The sequence below is a fragment of the Nansenia antarctica genome (genome assembly GCF_963989245.1).
Source record: "Nansenia antarctica genome assembly, chromosome: 2".
NCBI lineage: Eukaryota > Metazoa > Chordata > Actinopteri > Argentiniformes > Microstomatidae > Nansenia > Nansenia antarctica.
In genome coordinates, this window is record NC_137675.1 from 53419355 (window position 1) to 53433531 (window position 14177).

Consider the following 14177-nt stretch of genomic DNA (forward strand, 5'->3'; position numbering starts at 1 on the left):
AAAAGAAGACTTGGAAGAGATTGTTACAATGTGGCAGTCAGTGGTCAATTTTGATATGGTATCTTATTTGAAATGCTTTGTTGTTTCATTGAACTTGCCTTGCAGAGCCACTTTCAAGCCATCCATGATCTCCTGACCACGGCTCTGAACCACACACTTGGAGAACCACCTGGAAAACAAGAGGAATCAGTTGGTACTGGCTACCAACATTGGTGGTAAAGAGCACATTCATAACCCAAGGCCATGCTTCTCCATGCTCATCCACATACCTGGACATGCCCTTTTATGAGACTGGCCACCAGAGCTCCAATGGACCTCTTCCCTGCAGCTATGTCGTGGTAGCAGTCAATGCCCACGATCATCAGCTGCTGGAGCTGTGAAACAGAGGCAGGTGAAGTTACACCATACAAAGTTTTGTTTAGCACATGCTTCTATTGAGATACATGGTGTGGAACATAAGATTGTGGATGGAGATCACATAGGTGTGAAATGTGTGGTTGTAGAAATAGAACACGCTGTAGAAATTGTACCTGCACCCATGTGAGGTAGTCAGTCAGATAAATGTTATCCACATTAAAAAGGGAAAGTTTACCCAAAATTCATGTTCATGTGTATTTCTGGTCAATCCATAATGCATACCGTCTCAAACTATCATAATTTCAAAACTTATCATAGCTATCAAAACTCAAAGTCTATGTTTACTTCCTAAAAAAGCCCCAGAGTTAATATAATCTGGAATCGGGAATCTTGAGCAATTTGGAACATCAGGACTGATGACGGCATTCAAAGCGAGATATCTTGACCGTTTATATATATATATCTTCATCGTTTTTAATGTGTCTATTGAATAATGAAAACAACAAATAATAAAATTCCACTTTAAACTTATCATGAGCATTGGTCTGTATGTGCACAGCCTTTTTTTTAATATATTGGGCCCCAACAACATTTGTGACTTTGGGTTTATTTCAATTCACTGTGCGACTTACTGGGATCTCCACACTCCAGAGCTCTCCTCCCATCTTGCAGTTCATCTGCAGGGCAATCTTGGTGGCCACAGTCATGACGACCTGTTGGCGGGAAAGGGTGCGAGCCAACACACACTGGCTGGGGGTGGGACAGTCCACACACAGGTACTTCTTCACACTGTCATACTTATCCTTCCTGTTGCTGGGGAGGATCACCACCACCTGAGGAGGTAACACACATGCTTTAGTCCTCATTCAACACCTAGAGGTGGTTACCTGGACACAGATTAAGACGATTGCTAGACATGTTATGCTCAGAGACTAACCATCTGGGTGGTCTCTGTAACGTTGTGCTGCAGAGACTCCTGGCGGTCCTCGTACTCCACCCTGTACACAGACCAAAACTGTCAAAGCACTGGGACATCTAACCAATGGGACTTCCACTGATACTATGTTCATTTTGAGATAACACCCAAGTATGATTGGCAAAGAATACTCAAGGCTTTGTAAAACACCTGTGGTACAATACTGCAGCTTAAAGTGCTCATTAACTCAAGCTTGGAACCTTAATTCTAGCTGTGCCCATTCACAGCTGGACTCACCGTTGTAATTAACTTAGGTATCATATGTTGCTCCCTGCCACTAGGTGGTGCTATAGCACTGTGTGTGTGTGTGTGCCTCCTTCCAGTCTCCTCCAACCCAGAGTGAGAACTCACATAACAGGCCTCTGCATGCGGATGCCCATGGGTGGGGACACCTTATTTAAGCCGTCCAGGAGGGCGTGGGCTACGTCAGCGTTGCGGTGGGTAAGGAACATGATCCAGTTGTCCAGTGGCCGGCTGCTGATCAGGGGGATCCCCCTCATTTCTTTGGACCAGTCTGCTGCCCAAGCGTTGTACTCGTACTGGAAGACAAAAGAAAAAGGAACAAAAAAGTTTTTGAGTTTGTTGCAATCACAGATTATGACATATAATTATGCATATACATGCAAATACATGACCAGCAAACATTCTTGTTTGGAGCTAGATCAGTACATGTTGCAGTAAAACAGAAATGTTTAGCAAGAGCTTCAAACTGCAGGTAACAAGTACTGTAATAAGCCACACTGGGGAAATAATTTCTGATGTATTCAATACCCAGGGCTTAAAGTGGGAAAAAATCCTGTGCCTGAAACTTTTTCTTGGGGAGGGGGGTCACAGTTTGAGATATTGGGAGAGCGGGTACAGAAGACAGCTTCTTGTCTCAATGTTTAAATGCATTAATACTATTTTATAGTCAATACAAAATATATGTCTCAATGTTAAAATGCATTAATACTTTAAATGAATGTGCAACAATACTATGTGCAATATCACAACCCTTGTGTACATAAGGTTCAGATATAGGAAAAGTTAGGATATTTATAGCATAGCATAGAGTACAGCACAGTGTTTTATTGTATAGTATAGTAGTATAGTAGATAGTGTACATAGCCTTTATTTATGTAAACCAGCTCTTTTCCCTTTTTTATTTTACCCTTGGCCCTCGTGTTTTTAGTCTTTTTCCAAGCACCAGGGGAGCCCCCCCTCCTAAATTTCGTTGTATGGTACCTGTACTGTATTAATGACAATAAAGTCCATTCATTCATTCATTCATACTACTGTTTTATACTCAATACAAAATAAAATAATATATTTAGATGCCTTTAAAAGGCCAAACTGATTGCATCACTTATTAAGCCACTATCACTATAACAATACAGAATAAAATATATACATGTCTTTAAAAGAACAAACTGATTACTTATTAAGCCACTATCACTTATATTCTCCTTCTTGGCACCACGTCCCATAAGGCTTCCCGTCACTACTCAGGGTTTTTCCTGGCTCAAAATGAGGCGGAGGTGGTGGGTCCTTAAACGAGCATCAAACACTTAATTTCTTGCATTCTGGTGAATTGATATGCACCAATTTGTGCCCTTTCTCCATCAATTTATGGTGGAAATTTCATTATATACAGTATGTAAAGGAAAAAACAATATTCAGGCACCAGATGACCATTCAAAATATAATGTAATATAATGCAATATAAGGCTCTCAGGCATTCTGTACTTATGTATTCTCCTTGAGCAGTCAACATCAACTATCAGCTGTTTCGCTAGCAAACACGAAAGCTAACTTATTTGCGAAACAGCGCCCCCGCCACCACGTCGGCGCAATGCCTCAATTGAAATCCACCGAGTGCAGCGCTTGTAGAAAATACGACCGTCAGAGTTTTGTCGAGAGCTGGAGGCGGCTATGACGGAGGCGGCCGCCTCATAGTTCTCTATGCAGGAAAAACCCTGCTACTCTCCTCTATCCATGCCCAGCGCCATTTATTCCTTACTCCTCGTTCTAGTATAGCTGTGTCTTCGCCAGGTTTAAGAAACTTGGCTTCCATTTTAATAGACTCTTACTAAAGTTAGCGAGATAGCGGGCTGCTAAAAGCGAACGTCTCTACAAGCTAACATTACACTCATTCAAACTTCTTAAGGCCCGCCCCACTACTCTGCCTCCGATTGTCTAGAAGTCGTTGGTTGGCTTGAGCAATGTGATTGGTAGGCGGAACTGTCTCTTTGCTGAAGATGACTCTTTAAATTACGATGTAAACAAATAGCATGTGATTTTTTTTTGCTCAAAGTTCCCCCGCGCCGGAAATCCGGCACCGTGCCGGAGAACTTTAAGCCCTGGATTTTAGACAAACAGCCTCCCTAATCCAGCTACACTCACCTGGGGTGCTCTGACCCTGTTTGACACAGGAAGCAAACGACTGCTGGAAGTTCTTGTTCTGCTGGAATGTCACCGGCGTCCCCAGCTTGGTGGCCAGGACCACCTTGGTGCCTTGGGTCACCTGGCTGCTCAGAGAGCCCACCATGACCTTCTGGGTGGCCGGGGTGGTGGGAGTGCCGGTGGAGGGGTTGATGGCACCAGCCTTCTGCTGCTCCAACCGTTTCTAAAACATAAACAGTGATTTAACGAACGAGCAGGTGAAGGACTGCACACAGAATACAAATACTGACTCAAAGTAAGATGATTTTGCATCCTTCAACACAAATTTGCAATGACACTATGAATTTCTATTGGACAGTGTACATTAAGAATGGTTCTACTAAAGAATCATTGACACACAACTGCCAAAGTTAGCCCTTTAGAACTACTCTTTCCCAGCTCCCTGTGTTTTGTGTTTGTGGCCCCCTAGGTTTACACTGAGGGGGGGGGGTGCTATGTTGGGAGTCTAGGTGTCACACCGTAGTGCATGGTGGAAAATTGTCTGATCTTCCCACCTGCTGAGAAGCCAATCTCTGTTGCTTTAGCTGAATTTCCAATTGGGCCTTGACCTCCTCTGCTGTCTTCAGAGCACTACTAACCTTAACCTGGTCTGCCGCCTGGGCCTTCTCCCTCTCAACCCTGCATCAGGAAAGAGGAAAAGGTTAGAAGGCAACTGACATTCAGTGGGTTACAGTTAAAAGACCACACAACCGGTGTCTCACATTAACTCTAGCTCCAGCCCAAGGCTGAACCAACATCTCCTCACCTTTCTGAAAAGGCTCTGATCTCCCAAAGGTCCAGTTCCTCCTCAGAGAGCCACGTCTCCATGACGATAGGCCCAGTCTGCTTGGCTGGCTCAGGCTTCTTGGGCCTCAGAGCGCTGGACCTCAGGCCTTTCCTCTGGGGAGTGTGAGCCTCTGCTCAAGACAAAAAAGAGAATAGGGAATTGGGAAAGAGATATACAACCCCACAAAAAGATAGAAGACTTTGATGCCATATGCCTTCACTTTAATGAGTAGATAGAGAACAACAGTAACTCCATTGGTACTGTGTCTCACGTTGCTTGGGTAGGCATTAGCCTGGACAGGTGCTTTATCTAACTTGAGAGAGGACACTAGATGGGAATAAGGAACAAGCTGACCGAGGCACGGCAAAGCTTCCAAGATTCATGAGGCCACTGTAGGGACCGGAACAGCGGGATCCTGGGCGAATTTGAAGATGCCGTGTGTTTTCTCTTTTTTACCTTTGGGAGTGTCGGGAACGCCGAGGGACAGATGATTTTCCTGATGCAGCATTCCGACCGGATGCCGTACGCTCCCACGTCTCGCCGTTTGATGATCTCCGTGGTTGTGATCTCAGTGTCTGAGGTTTCTAGGGAGAGAATCAGATAGATCTGAGCATCTGCACATACCAATGACTCTCATCTTCAAAATGGACACTGCTTCATAGGCATGCATGGGCTACTAAACCACAGGACAACCACACAAGCGTATCTGATCAGTTACTGACGCTCTAGTGTTTCTAGTAATCATCACCTCATTACGTATATATATTACTGCCACTGTCTGCATTGTGGTTGGTAAGCTAAGCTTATGATTAAAAGGATATGACATTGATTCAGTGTCCTTGCACAAGGAGAGTGCGGGGGGGGGGAAGAGAGGTACAGAGGCAGAAACAGGAGGGGGAGGACAGAAAGAGAGAGGGAGTGAGAGGAAGATGAAATAGCTGTGCACTCACCTGTGCGGGTGGTCCCCACAGCAGCGGAGGGCTTGACTGCCATGTCATCCCACCTCAGGCAGGCCCACAGCAGCCGCAGCATCAGGCTCACCCCTGCCAGAGACTTGACAGTCTGGACACGGTACCTGCAGGGGGGGACACGGTGTGACTCATTGACCCATTAGGTGTGACTCGACCAAAATCACCCATCACCAGACAGAGACACAGAGAGACATGGTTCTCCTAAATGGTTTCAGTTCTTACTGTCGTGGCAATTTCACCCACCTCCATGTGATTCCATAGGTGGGTCTGGGGGAGGGATAGGGCCAGATGTCCAGGGCAGGCTTGGCGTTGTAATTGAAGATGGGCACCTCTCTCCTCGCCAGTTTCTTCAGGTCGTCGTTGGGCAGGACGAAGATGCTCTTCTTGCTGCTCTTGGTGACAAACTTGCGGTACGAGGGGAGGGCCGTGCCCGAGCGGGTCTTCTTGGAGCGGACGTACTTGAGCAGTGTGACCCTGTCTCTGGTGGAGTACCCTTTGCTGACCGTCATGGAGGTCACCGTAGACCCGGAGGGGCCCGACTTGGTGTCCGTCACCGTCGCCGTGACAACGGTCTTGGTCTCCTGGGAGACGGCTGCTCTGCCGACGGTGGCCGTGGTGACGGTGGTCGTGGTCATGGTGGTGAGGGTGGAGACGGCGCTGCTCCCTGCGGTAGACACCACTGGGGCAGGCTTACTGCTGCTGGACACCTCCGCTATCTGCACCGTCCGTGACTCTGTGGTCACACTACTGGTGGTGGTGGTGGTCGTGGTCACCTGGGTGATGGTCTTTAGAGCACCGGCATTACTACTACTACTGCTGTTCTCTGTGGTGTCATTACTCAGACTAGAATCTTCCGTAGACAGGATAGGGGACGGGGTGAGCTTATTGGCTGCTGTCTCTCCTGTCTCCATGGGCTCGGTCTTGGTGCGGTTGGTTACCGTGGGGACACCAGCGGTTGGAGCTAAACATGATGAGGTGACAGTGGAATCAACTGTCCCAGCAAAGTTATTCTCTAGCCTGGGCATCTTCAAAGGCGGCAAGTAGTCAGAGTCGGACAAAGCGGGGCTTGTGGGTAATGTAGTACTGTTGACCATTAGCCCCTCCTGAGAGAGGTTACCGTTCATGAGTGACTTTACAGGGTCCTTCTGCGGCAGTACTTTGATCTCACCCTCTAGAGTCTGGAGCATCGTCTTGGGGTCGACTTTGTTGGCCAAGTCTAAGTGCATCTTTGAGTCTATAGAAGCCTTGGTGTCAGCCGCATCTTTCCCGTTAACCTGCACCGGATGGGTTCTGGTTTGGTCTACATCCACGCTCTCCCTCTTGGTCTGTCCATTGCCCTGCTCGGTCTCCTCATACCCATGCTTCTTACCGTTCTCCCCTTCTATCGTTACCTCCGGTTTGAAAGATTTTTCGGCACTTATGACAGACTCTACTGGGGTTTTATCAGATGTTGAATTTGCTTTGCTACTGACGTCGATGCTTTTCTGAGACCCTCCGTTAAGTTCTGTTTGGGGTATTACACCCCCGCCGTTTCCCTGAACGCTCTCTGATGGTTGGCCGTCGCCCCTGTGCTGACGTTGGGGTGAGCAGCATCCTTCTGCTCTCTGCAGTAAGAAAGGTATGAGAAACAGATGGATATTACAGAATAAAGTACCTTTTTCTTTATCTAGACAGGTGGCGGGTGGACTTGAGACAACATCCATCTTGTCTTCAGTCTTCTCCTCCACCTGATCTTTATTATCCTCCATCTTCTCTGTGACGTTCTCCTCTTGCTTCTCTTTCAGCACCTGCCCCTCTCCTGGTGAGGTGCTCTGAGATGACTCTACGACCGACTTTAGCTTGTTGTCTTTTTCTGAAGCGGCTGGGACGGGCTCTTCTTTTTCCTGGGTTTCTGAGCCTGTCTCTGTTTTTAGCAAATCTTTCCGCTTGTTTGGGCCAGATGCTGCATTTTCTTTGCCCGTCTTAGCTGCTGTAAAAAGATGGCATTTACATAACATGAAGCAATATACATCCACTGAGCCATGCTGGAGGCATAGTTTCTGCCTCAACACCACAGATCATTAGCAGCAACATGAGACAATGGGGAATAAACAAACAGACAAGCTAAAAAATAGCCCTTTACCCTCCAGTGCTTTGCGGTAGTTGGCGTTGGTGTTCCCTGGTAGCCTGGTAACAAAGCGATGGACATGGGTCCTACTGACCCAGCTCCAGCCCCCGTACCCCGTCACTCTGTACTCCTCCCCCTTCTGCTTCCACACCTACACACAGAGACAAGCACAGAGGACAACAACTAGAAGTAGGACAAATCTACAGCTTGTCACAAACAATAACACAACATGTATTGAGGAACACAATATTTTTGGCTAATTACATTAATTTTAATTTAATTAATTATATGAATCATATAAAACACATTCAAAGGTCTCTCTATCTGAAGAATGTGTGCGGTCTAAGATACATAGTACGAAACTTAACACGGTCATTATGTCAGAAAAGGGGCTCAGATGTACCTGGTGTTTGATGGGGATGGTGTACTTCACCCTGGTGGCCTGCAGCAGAGGCTCCTCATCCTCCAACTTTTTCTCTCTCTTTTTCACCTTCTCTTTCTCCTCCCGCTCCATGGAAGTCATGCGATGCAGCCTGAGGCGAGAGAGAGAGAGAGAGAGAGAGAGAGAGAGAGAGAGAGAGAGAGAGAGAGAGAGAGAGAGAGAGAGAGAGAGAGAGAGAGAGAGAGAGAGAGAGAGAGAGAAAACAGAGAGGATAAAAATAAAACTGTTAGATAAAAACAGCAAGGTGACTCTGGCTTGTTTAGTCAGCAGCGATCCATTATGTTGTACAATGAGCTTTTTTTCACACCGTGGAAAAGCGTGTGCTACTCAGCATACATTGCTCACACCACTCTGCATTTAAAAGAGGAACAAAAGGCTTCAATGCAGTAGAGTGGTGATGCAAATCATAATTACCGGTAGTCTGCTTTTGCTTTTCCTCCAAAAACAACATCTTATCCTATTAAAAGCAACATGTGTTAGGTGTTATGTGCAAGGTCCATGTGTTAAAGAATGACGGATTTCTGACAGTCACCCCCCCCCCATCATGGTGGTGTCCTTACATGGTGTGTCCAAGGGCATCTTTCCAGACTGGCAACATGACTACAGGTTTGATGGCACACTCCAGAATGGCCAGAGCCAAGGCAAACTCCCGGGCCTTACTGCACATCTGGACAGCTTTGATCCAATTGGTCCTGGAAATACACAGGGAGAGAAATAAGTCATTGTGTGATGGAATGACATGGCCTCCTTGCATTGCCAATTCCCAACGCATCAGGGATCATCACTACATTTGCTCCACAGAGTAAGGGGGCTGTTAGACAGTAGCCTACCTGTGAGAGGCCCAGTTGGGGTGCATGAAGGGGGCGGGCACGTTGTTCTCCAGCTGGACGATGGTGAGCCTCAGCGTGGAGACGGTCAGCACCTTGGAACCGTGGATGGAGCCGTTCCACTTGAAGTCCCCGGCGGGGGTCAGGCTGAACTTGTGGGAGAGGTGGCGCCGCTTGTCGTGGTCCTCGCGGTGCTGGTGCTTGTTGAGGGCCAGCGTGTTGGTGCTGTACTGGTTGTGGTAGACCCGGTACTTCCCCTCCTGGCCCAGTTTGAAGAAGTTGTTCAGGTTACTCTTCACGGCCAAATCTTTCTTGGCGGCGGCGACCGGGCGGGAGGCTTCACCCTCGGTACAAGAGGGAGACGTCTGAGAGAGAGAGAGAGAGACAGAGAGAGAGAGAGAGAGAGAGAGAGAGAGAGAGAGAGAGAGAGAGAGAGAGAGAGAGAGAGAGAGAGAGAGAGAGAGGGATAACAGACACAGAGATAAGAGGAGATGACCAACTTCAATGGGATTCTTCAATTTGATGACTGGCTGCGTCAATCGATTTGAGAGGTCCTGGTACATTTGCTGATTAAGCATCAACCTCTGGACAGACCACAGTGAGTCATACACTAGACTACTGGTATCCATTCAATGCTAATACTGCAGAGAAGGCCCCAGGTGAGAGACTAGCCTCTGAATGAACCCTCAGGGCAGCAGGCTGAGTGAGGGACACCTGGTTGGGGTCTCACCTCCTTGCCGTCCCTGGGCGTAGGGCTGCCGTCCCGGGAGCTGCCCTCCTTCAGCGGGCTCGGCCTGCTATCCGGGTTAGGCGGGTGGGTCACTACGCGGTTGGGACCCTGTCCAGACCCCGCCCCTTCGACGTTCACCCTCTCCTTGCCTTCACCTGCAGGTCATGAAACAGATAAGTATCAGGGATCATCGGTTGATAAGAGACAGAGAAACAGAAAGATAGGGAGTCAATGACGACAAACGCAAACACCGACGAAGACACAGTACATGAGAATATATATATAACTTAATTATTTTTATATATAACTTATTAAAGGGCAAACTGCAAACACAACAAAAATATAATGCACAACAACTGACAAATCAACTGGAATAGTCTTTGTTAGCAGAGTAGACCTAATGTTAACAGAATGGACTTATACCCTTTGTCTATCTGTGCAGCGGTAAGGTGAATAATTCTAGCAGTACTGTCCAGACAGTTGTCTTGTTTAGCCATTCAACTAGGCATTATTTATTCAATGGAGAAAGACATGGAACACAATGCAATTGTGATAATAAATGTGTTCTTTGTTACTTCTTTAATTAAATTAAAGTGTACCTTTCTATTATCATACAATATTTCCTTGAACATGTAAACTCTATAATCATACAGTTGTCTTTCTATTAGTTGTCTCTGTCATACTGAACTGTTTGTTATCATCCTGAACTATCTCTGCTGCTCACCTCACCTCAGTTCTGTCTCTGTTGCTCTCCTCTCCTGTTGTCTGTCTCTCTGTTGCTCTCCTCTCCTTGTTGTCTGTCTCTCTGTTGCTCTCCTCTCCTTGTTGTCTGTCTCTCTGTTGCTCTCCTCTCCTTGTTGTCTGTCTCTCTGTTGCTCTCCTCTCCTTGTTGTCTGTCTCTCTGTTGCTCTCCTCTCCTGTTGTCTGTCTCTCTGTTGCTGCTATTTTTTTTAACTTAGCTATTCGGTTGTTAAGTCGCGACGTGTTTCCGGGTCCAAAGTTGGCTGAGGCGCTGTCTTCGAAATGCCGCAATAATAATAATAATAAATTATATTTATATAGCGCTTTTCCGAGGCTCAAATACCCTGACAATATGGGGAAAACGGGAAAGTGCTGTGTCCCTTGTTGTATGAATAGATCCGAGTCTAAAAAACGATTAAACTGTCATTCTACCGCTGTAGTACACTGGTATTCTGATGCAGAGAATTTCTGGTTTAGACCCGGAAATTGCAAAACGTCACGTTTGACGTCAGACAACCGGATATTCAGGGCTCTCAAGTCCACGATGTTTTTTTTTTTACTACCCCTAGTGGTAGTGGCCCTAGGCTGCAGCCTAGGTAAGCCTATAATCTGCGCATGCTCGGGGCGCATTTTTTGCCGAGAAATAGGAGACAGCCAATTGGAGCGCTGCTACAGCTCACGTGTAAGCCAAAAGTATTTGGACTGCCATAGACTGCCATTCGGCCGGCGCCCCGACTCCTCCCCTATGTATTTTCACAGTGAATTTTACACACACACACAGATAACACTGTTTATTTTTTAAGTAACATAAGTAACAAGTAACATAACATAACATACAGTATATATGGGGCTGCGTTGAAAGGTGGGGGCGGCGCCCTAGCGCCCTTTATTGGCCTGCCGCCACTGACTAAGGTGCCTCTTACCTGGCACTGAGGGAGTGGTGGTGGCAGCTGTGACGGGGGTTACAGCAGCGCTGGCCGGGGTGGCGGGGCTTGGGGTGGCGGGGGTAGCGGTAGCAGAGGTCGGGGTGGTGACGGCGGCTGTAGGCGCTGAGGCCGGGGAAATGGGGGTGAAGAGGAAGCGCTGGACCTGGCCGCTGAGCATGGCCGCCTGCATGAGCTGCTGGCCGGGGCCGGGGATGACCGTCACGCCCTGGGGGATGACCTGCAGCTGGCCCGTGGTCTGGCCCTGCCCCTGGATCACCACCGTCAGACCCTGGTTCCCTCCCTAGAACCAACACACACCGTCAGCGTTAAAGAGCGGGACACAAACCCAGACATACCGTACCCATCTCACACTACCCTGCTGTATTGGACCAGGCTATACTGATCCAAGCTGTACTGAACCAGACTATACTGAACCAAGCTGTACTGAACCAGGCTATACTGAACCAAGCTATACTTAACCAAGCTGTACTGAACCAGGCTATACTGAACCAAGCTATACTGAACCAAGCTGTACTGAACCAAGCTGTGCTGAACCAAGCTATACTGGACCAAGCTGTACTGAACCAAGCTATACTAAACCAAGCTGTACTGAACCAGGCTATACTGAACCAAACTGTGCTGAACCAAACTGTACTGGACCAGGCTGTACTGAACCAGGCTGTACTGATCCAAGCTATACTGGACCAGGCTATACTGAACAAACTGTGCTGAACCAAGCTGTACTGAACCAGGCTGTACTGAACCAAGCTGTACTGAACCGAGCTGTACTGAACCAAGCTGTACTGAACCAAGCTGTACTGAACCAGGCTATACTGAACCAGGCTATACTGAACCAAGCTATACTGAACCAAGCTGTACTGAACCAGGCTATACTGAACCAGGCTATACTGAACCAGGCTATACTGAACCAGGCTATACTGTACTGAACTATGCTGTGCTGCTGTGCTGTGTTACGGCCAAGCTCCACCATGGCCATCGAGCGTTGCGTCAAATGTGCGTTGCGTCCGAAATTGGGATCAAATGCATTGTAATCAATGAAATGTGCTCCACTTGCTGCGTTGCGTCAGCGTTGCGTTGCGTCCGATGGCTGCGTCAAAAGTAGACATTCAAAAAAGTTTGATTTTTGACGGTGGACGCAGACGTCACAATGAGACCAATTGACAATTGACCAATGACAGTGGAGCTAGAGTAGAACGTTGACGTTGACGCAACGCAGTAGGTGGAGCTTGGACAACGGGAAGTTGACGCAACGCCGATGGCGAGTTGACGCAACGCAGCAGGTGGAGCTTGGCCTTTAGACGTCCACCACAGTTGCCAGAACTGTGCCAGAGAGGACGATGGGAAAAGAAAACATCCATGCCAGCACAGTACCGTTTGGGTCCACGTCGGCCCGATGGTGAGAAAGAGGTTACAGACATAGATAGAACACAGCTACAGTGAGAGGGGGGGCAGTCAGTGAGCCAGAACACAAAACTAAGACAAATCACACAATCCACGGGAAAAGGGAGAGATTGTAGAAACACCAGCCCCAGATCTACCCAGGTGATGATGAACTTGCTAACCTTTTGTCTGTGCATAGAGTTTCCTGGCTGCTGAGTGAAGTTTCAAGAGAAAACGATAAATGTATGGGCTGTTATGAGGCAGACATACAATAAAGAACGGCATGGCATAGTAGCATATGCTAACACCATCACCATAACTACCAGCACCGTCATCAAAGAGACGTTTGGGTGAGTCAGTCAATTGAAAACACTGATTGAATAATCTGACAGAGAAGCAACCTCTACCGAATCAAGAGGAGCTCTGTGTGTGTGTGTGAGAGAGAGAGAGAGAGAGAGAGAGAGAGTGAGAGAGTGAGAGAGAGAGAGAGCACCCTCACCTGTGCTCCCTGCGTTAGCTGGCCTTGCTGTGGTCGTGGACCCTGGGGGGTGGGCGGGGCCGGGGACTGCCCTGGGGCTGGGGGGGCAGCGCGGGGGGGAGGCATGGCCCCCACCAGCCTCTGTCCTGCAGTGGTCTGCATGGGACTGGCACTAGAGACGGCCGTGGACACAGGCTGGCCCCGGATGATCTGAGTCACCACCTGCTGGGACTGGCCTGGAGAGGAGAGACAGGATCAACAAGAAATTGTAAAATGATAAATGGACTGCACTTATATTAGCGCCTTTATCCAAAGCGCTTTACGACGGCCTCTCATTCACCCATTCACACATACATTCACACAGCAATGGAGGCAAGCTACCATGCAAGGCGCCGGCCCGCTCACTGGGAGCAATTTGGGGTTCAGTGTCTTGCACAAGGACACTTCGACATGTGGCCAGCCGGGGCTCAAACCGCCGATCTGCCAACCTTGCGATCATTAGACGGCGTAATGTAGGTATAAATGTAGGTATAATCAACATGTTTCTAGTTCAAATTTGACACCAACAAGCAAGCCACGTGAAATGAGGGTAGAAAACAAAAGCAGCATTTATTAGGCCGAATCGATATTTGCTCTACGTATAATTTAATATAGTTTAATAAAGTTTGCGTTTTCATAGCAGCGGTCCACCAACGCCCATGCTGAGTGGGAGAGTCATGCAGCCACGGGGGGTTGGGACGAGGGAGGGACAGACCGCAGAGAAGAGAGGGAGACCTACTGGCTGGGAGAATACCTTGTTGTACCACCAGGGGGGTTCTGACATGTCTAACGTTACAAGCTGATTTGTGCATGACATCCGCCCATTGACATATTTCCATGTCTGATGTCTAATGTCTGATGTACTAATGTCATTTCAATGCATTATAGACCTTTTCTTTACACGCTTCGCGCACTAGGTGGGCCGTGAATACTGTAGAGATTTGTAAAGTGGGCCGTGAGTCCAAAAAGGTTGG

The 14177-nt window shown here is 47.9% G+C and overlaps 1 protein-coding gene across 1 annotated transcript in view; it reads right to left on the reverse strand.

Annotated features, from left to right (window-relative positions):
• LOC308150269 (uncharacterized protein) overlaps positions 1-14177 on the reverse strand; it is a gene marked incomplete at both ends in the record, with an annotated part of 92164 nt that overhangs the window by 25024 nt on the left and 52963 nt on the right. The window contains 21 exon segments of the mRNA XM_080523119.1: positions 99-169; positions 280-374; positions 990-1190; positions 1295-1355; positions 1685-1872; positions 3690-3938; positions 4270-4393; positions 4521-4671; positions 4998-5021; positions 5024-5125; positions 5492-5616; positions 5756-7116; positions 7240-7481; positions 7635-7770; positions 8023-8152; positions 8622-8753; positions 8892-9232; positions 9619-9773; positions 11283-11586; positions 13186-13400; positions 13943-14002. Coding sequence (XP_080379245.1) covers positions 99-169; positions 280-374; positions 990-1190; positions 1295-1355; positions 1685-1872; positions 3690-3938; positions 4270-4393; positions 4521-4671; positions 4998-5021; positions 5024-5125; positions 5492-5616; positions 5756-7116; positions 7240-7481; positions 7635-7770; positions 8023-8152; positions 8622-8753; positions 8892-9232; positions 9619-9773; positions 11283-11586; positions 13186-13400; positions 13943-14002 — 4467 coding nt within the window.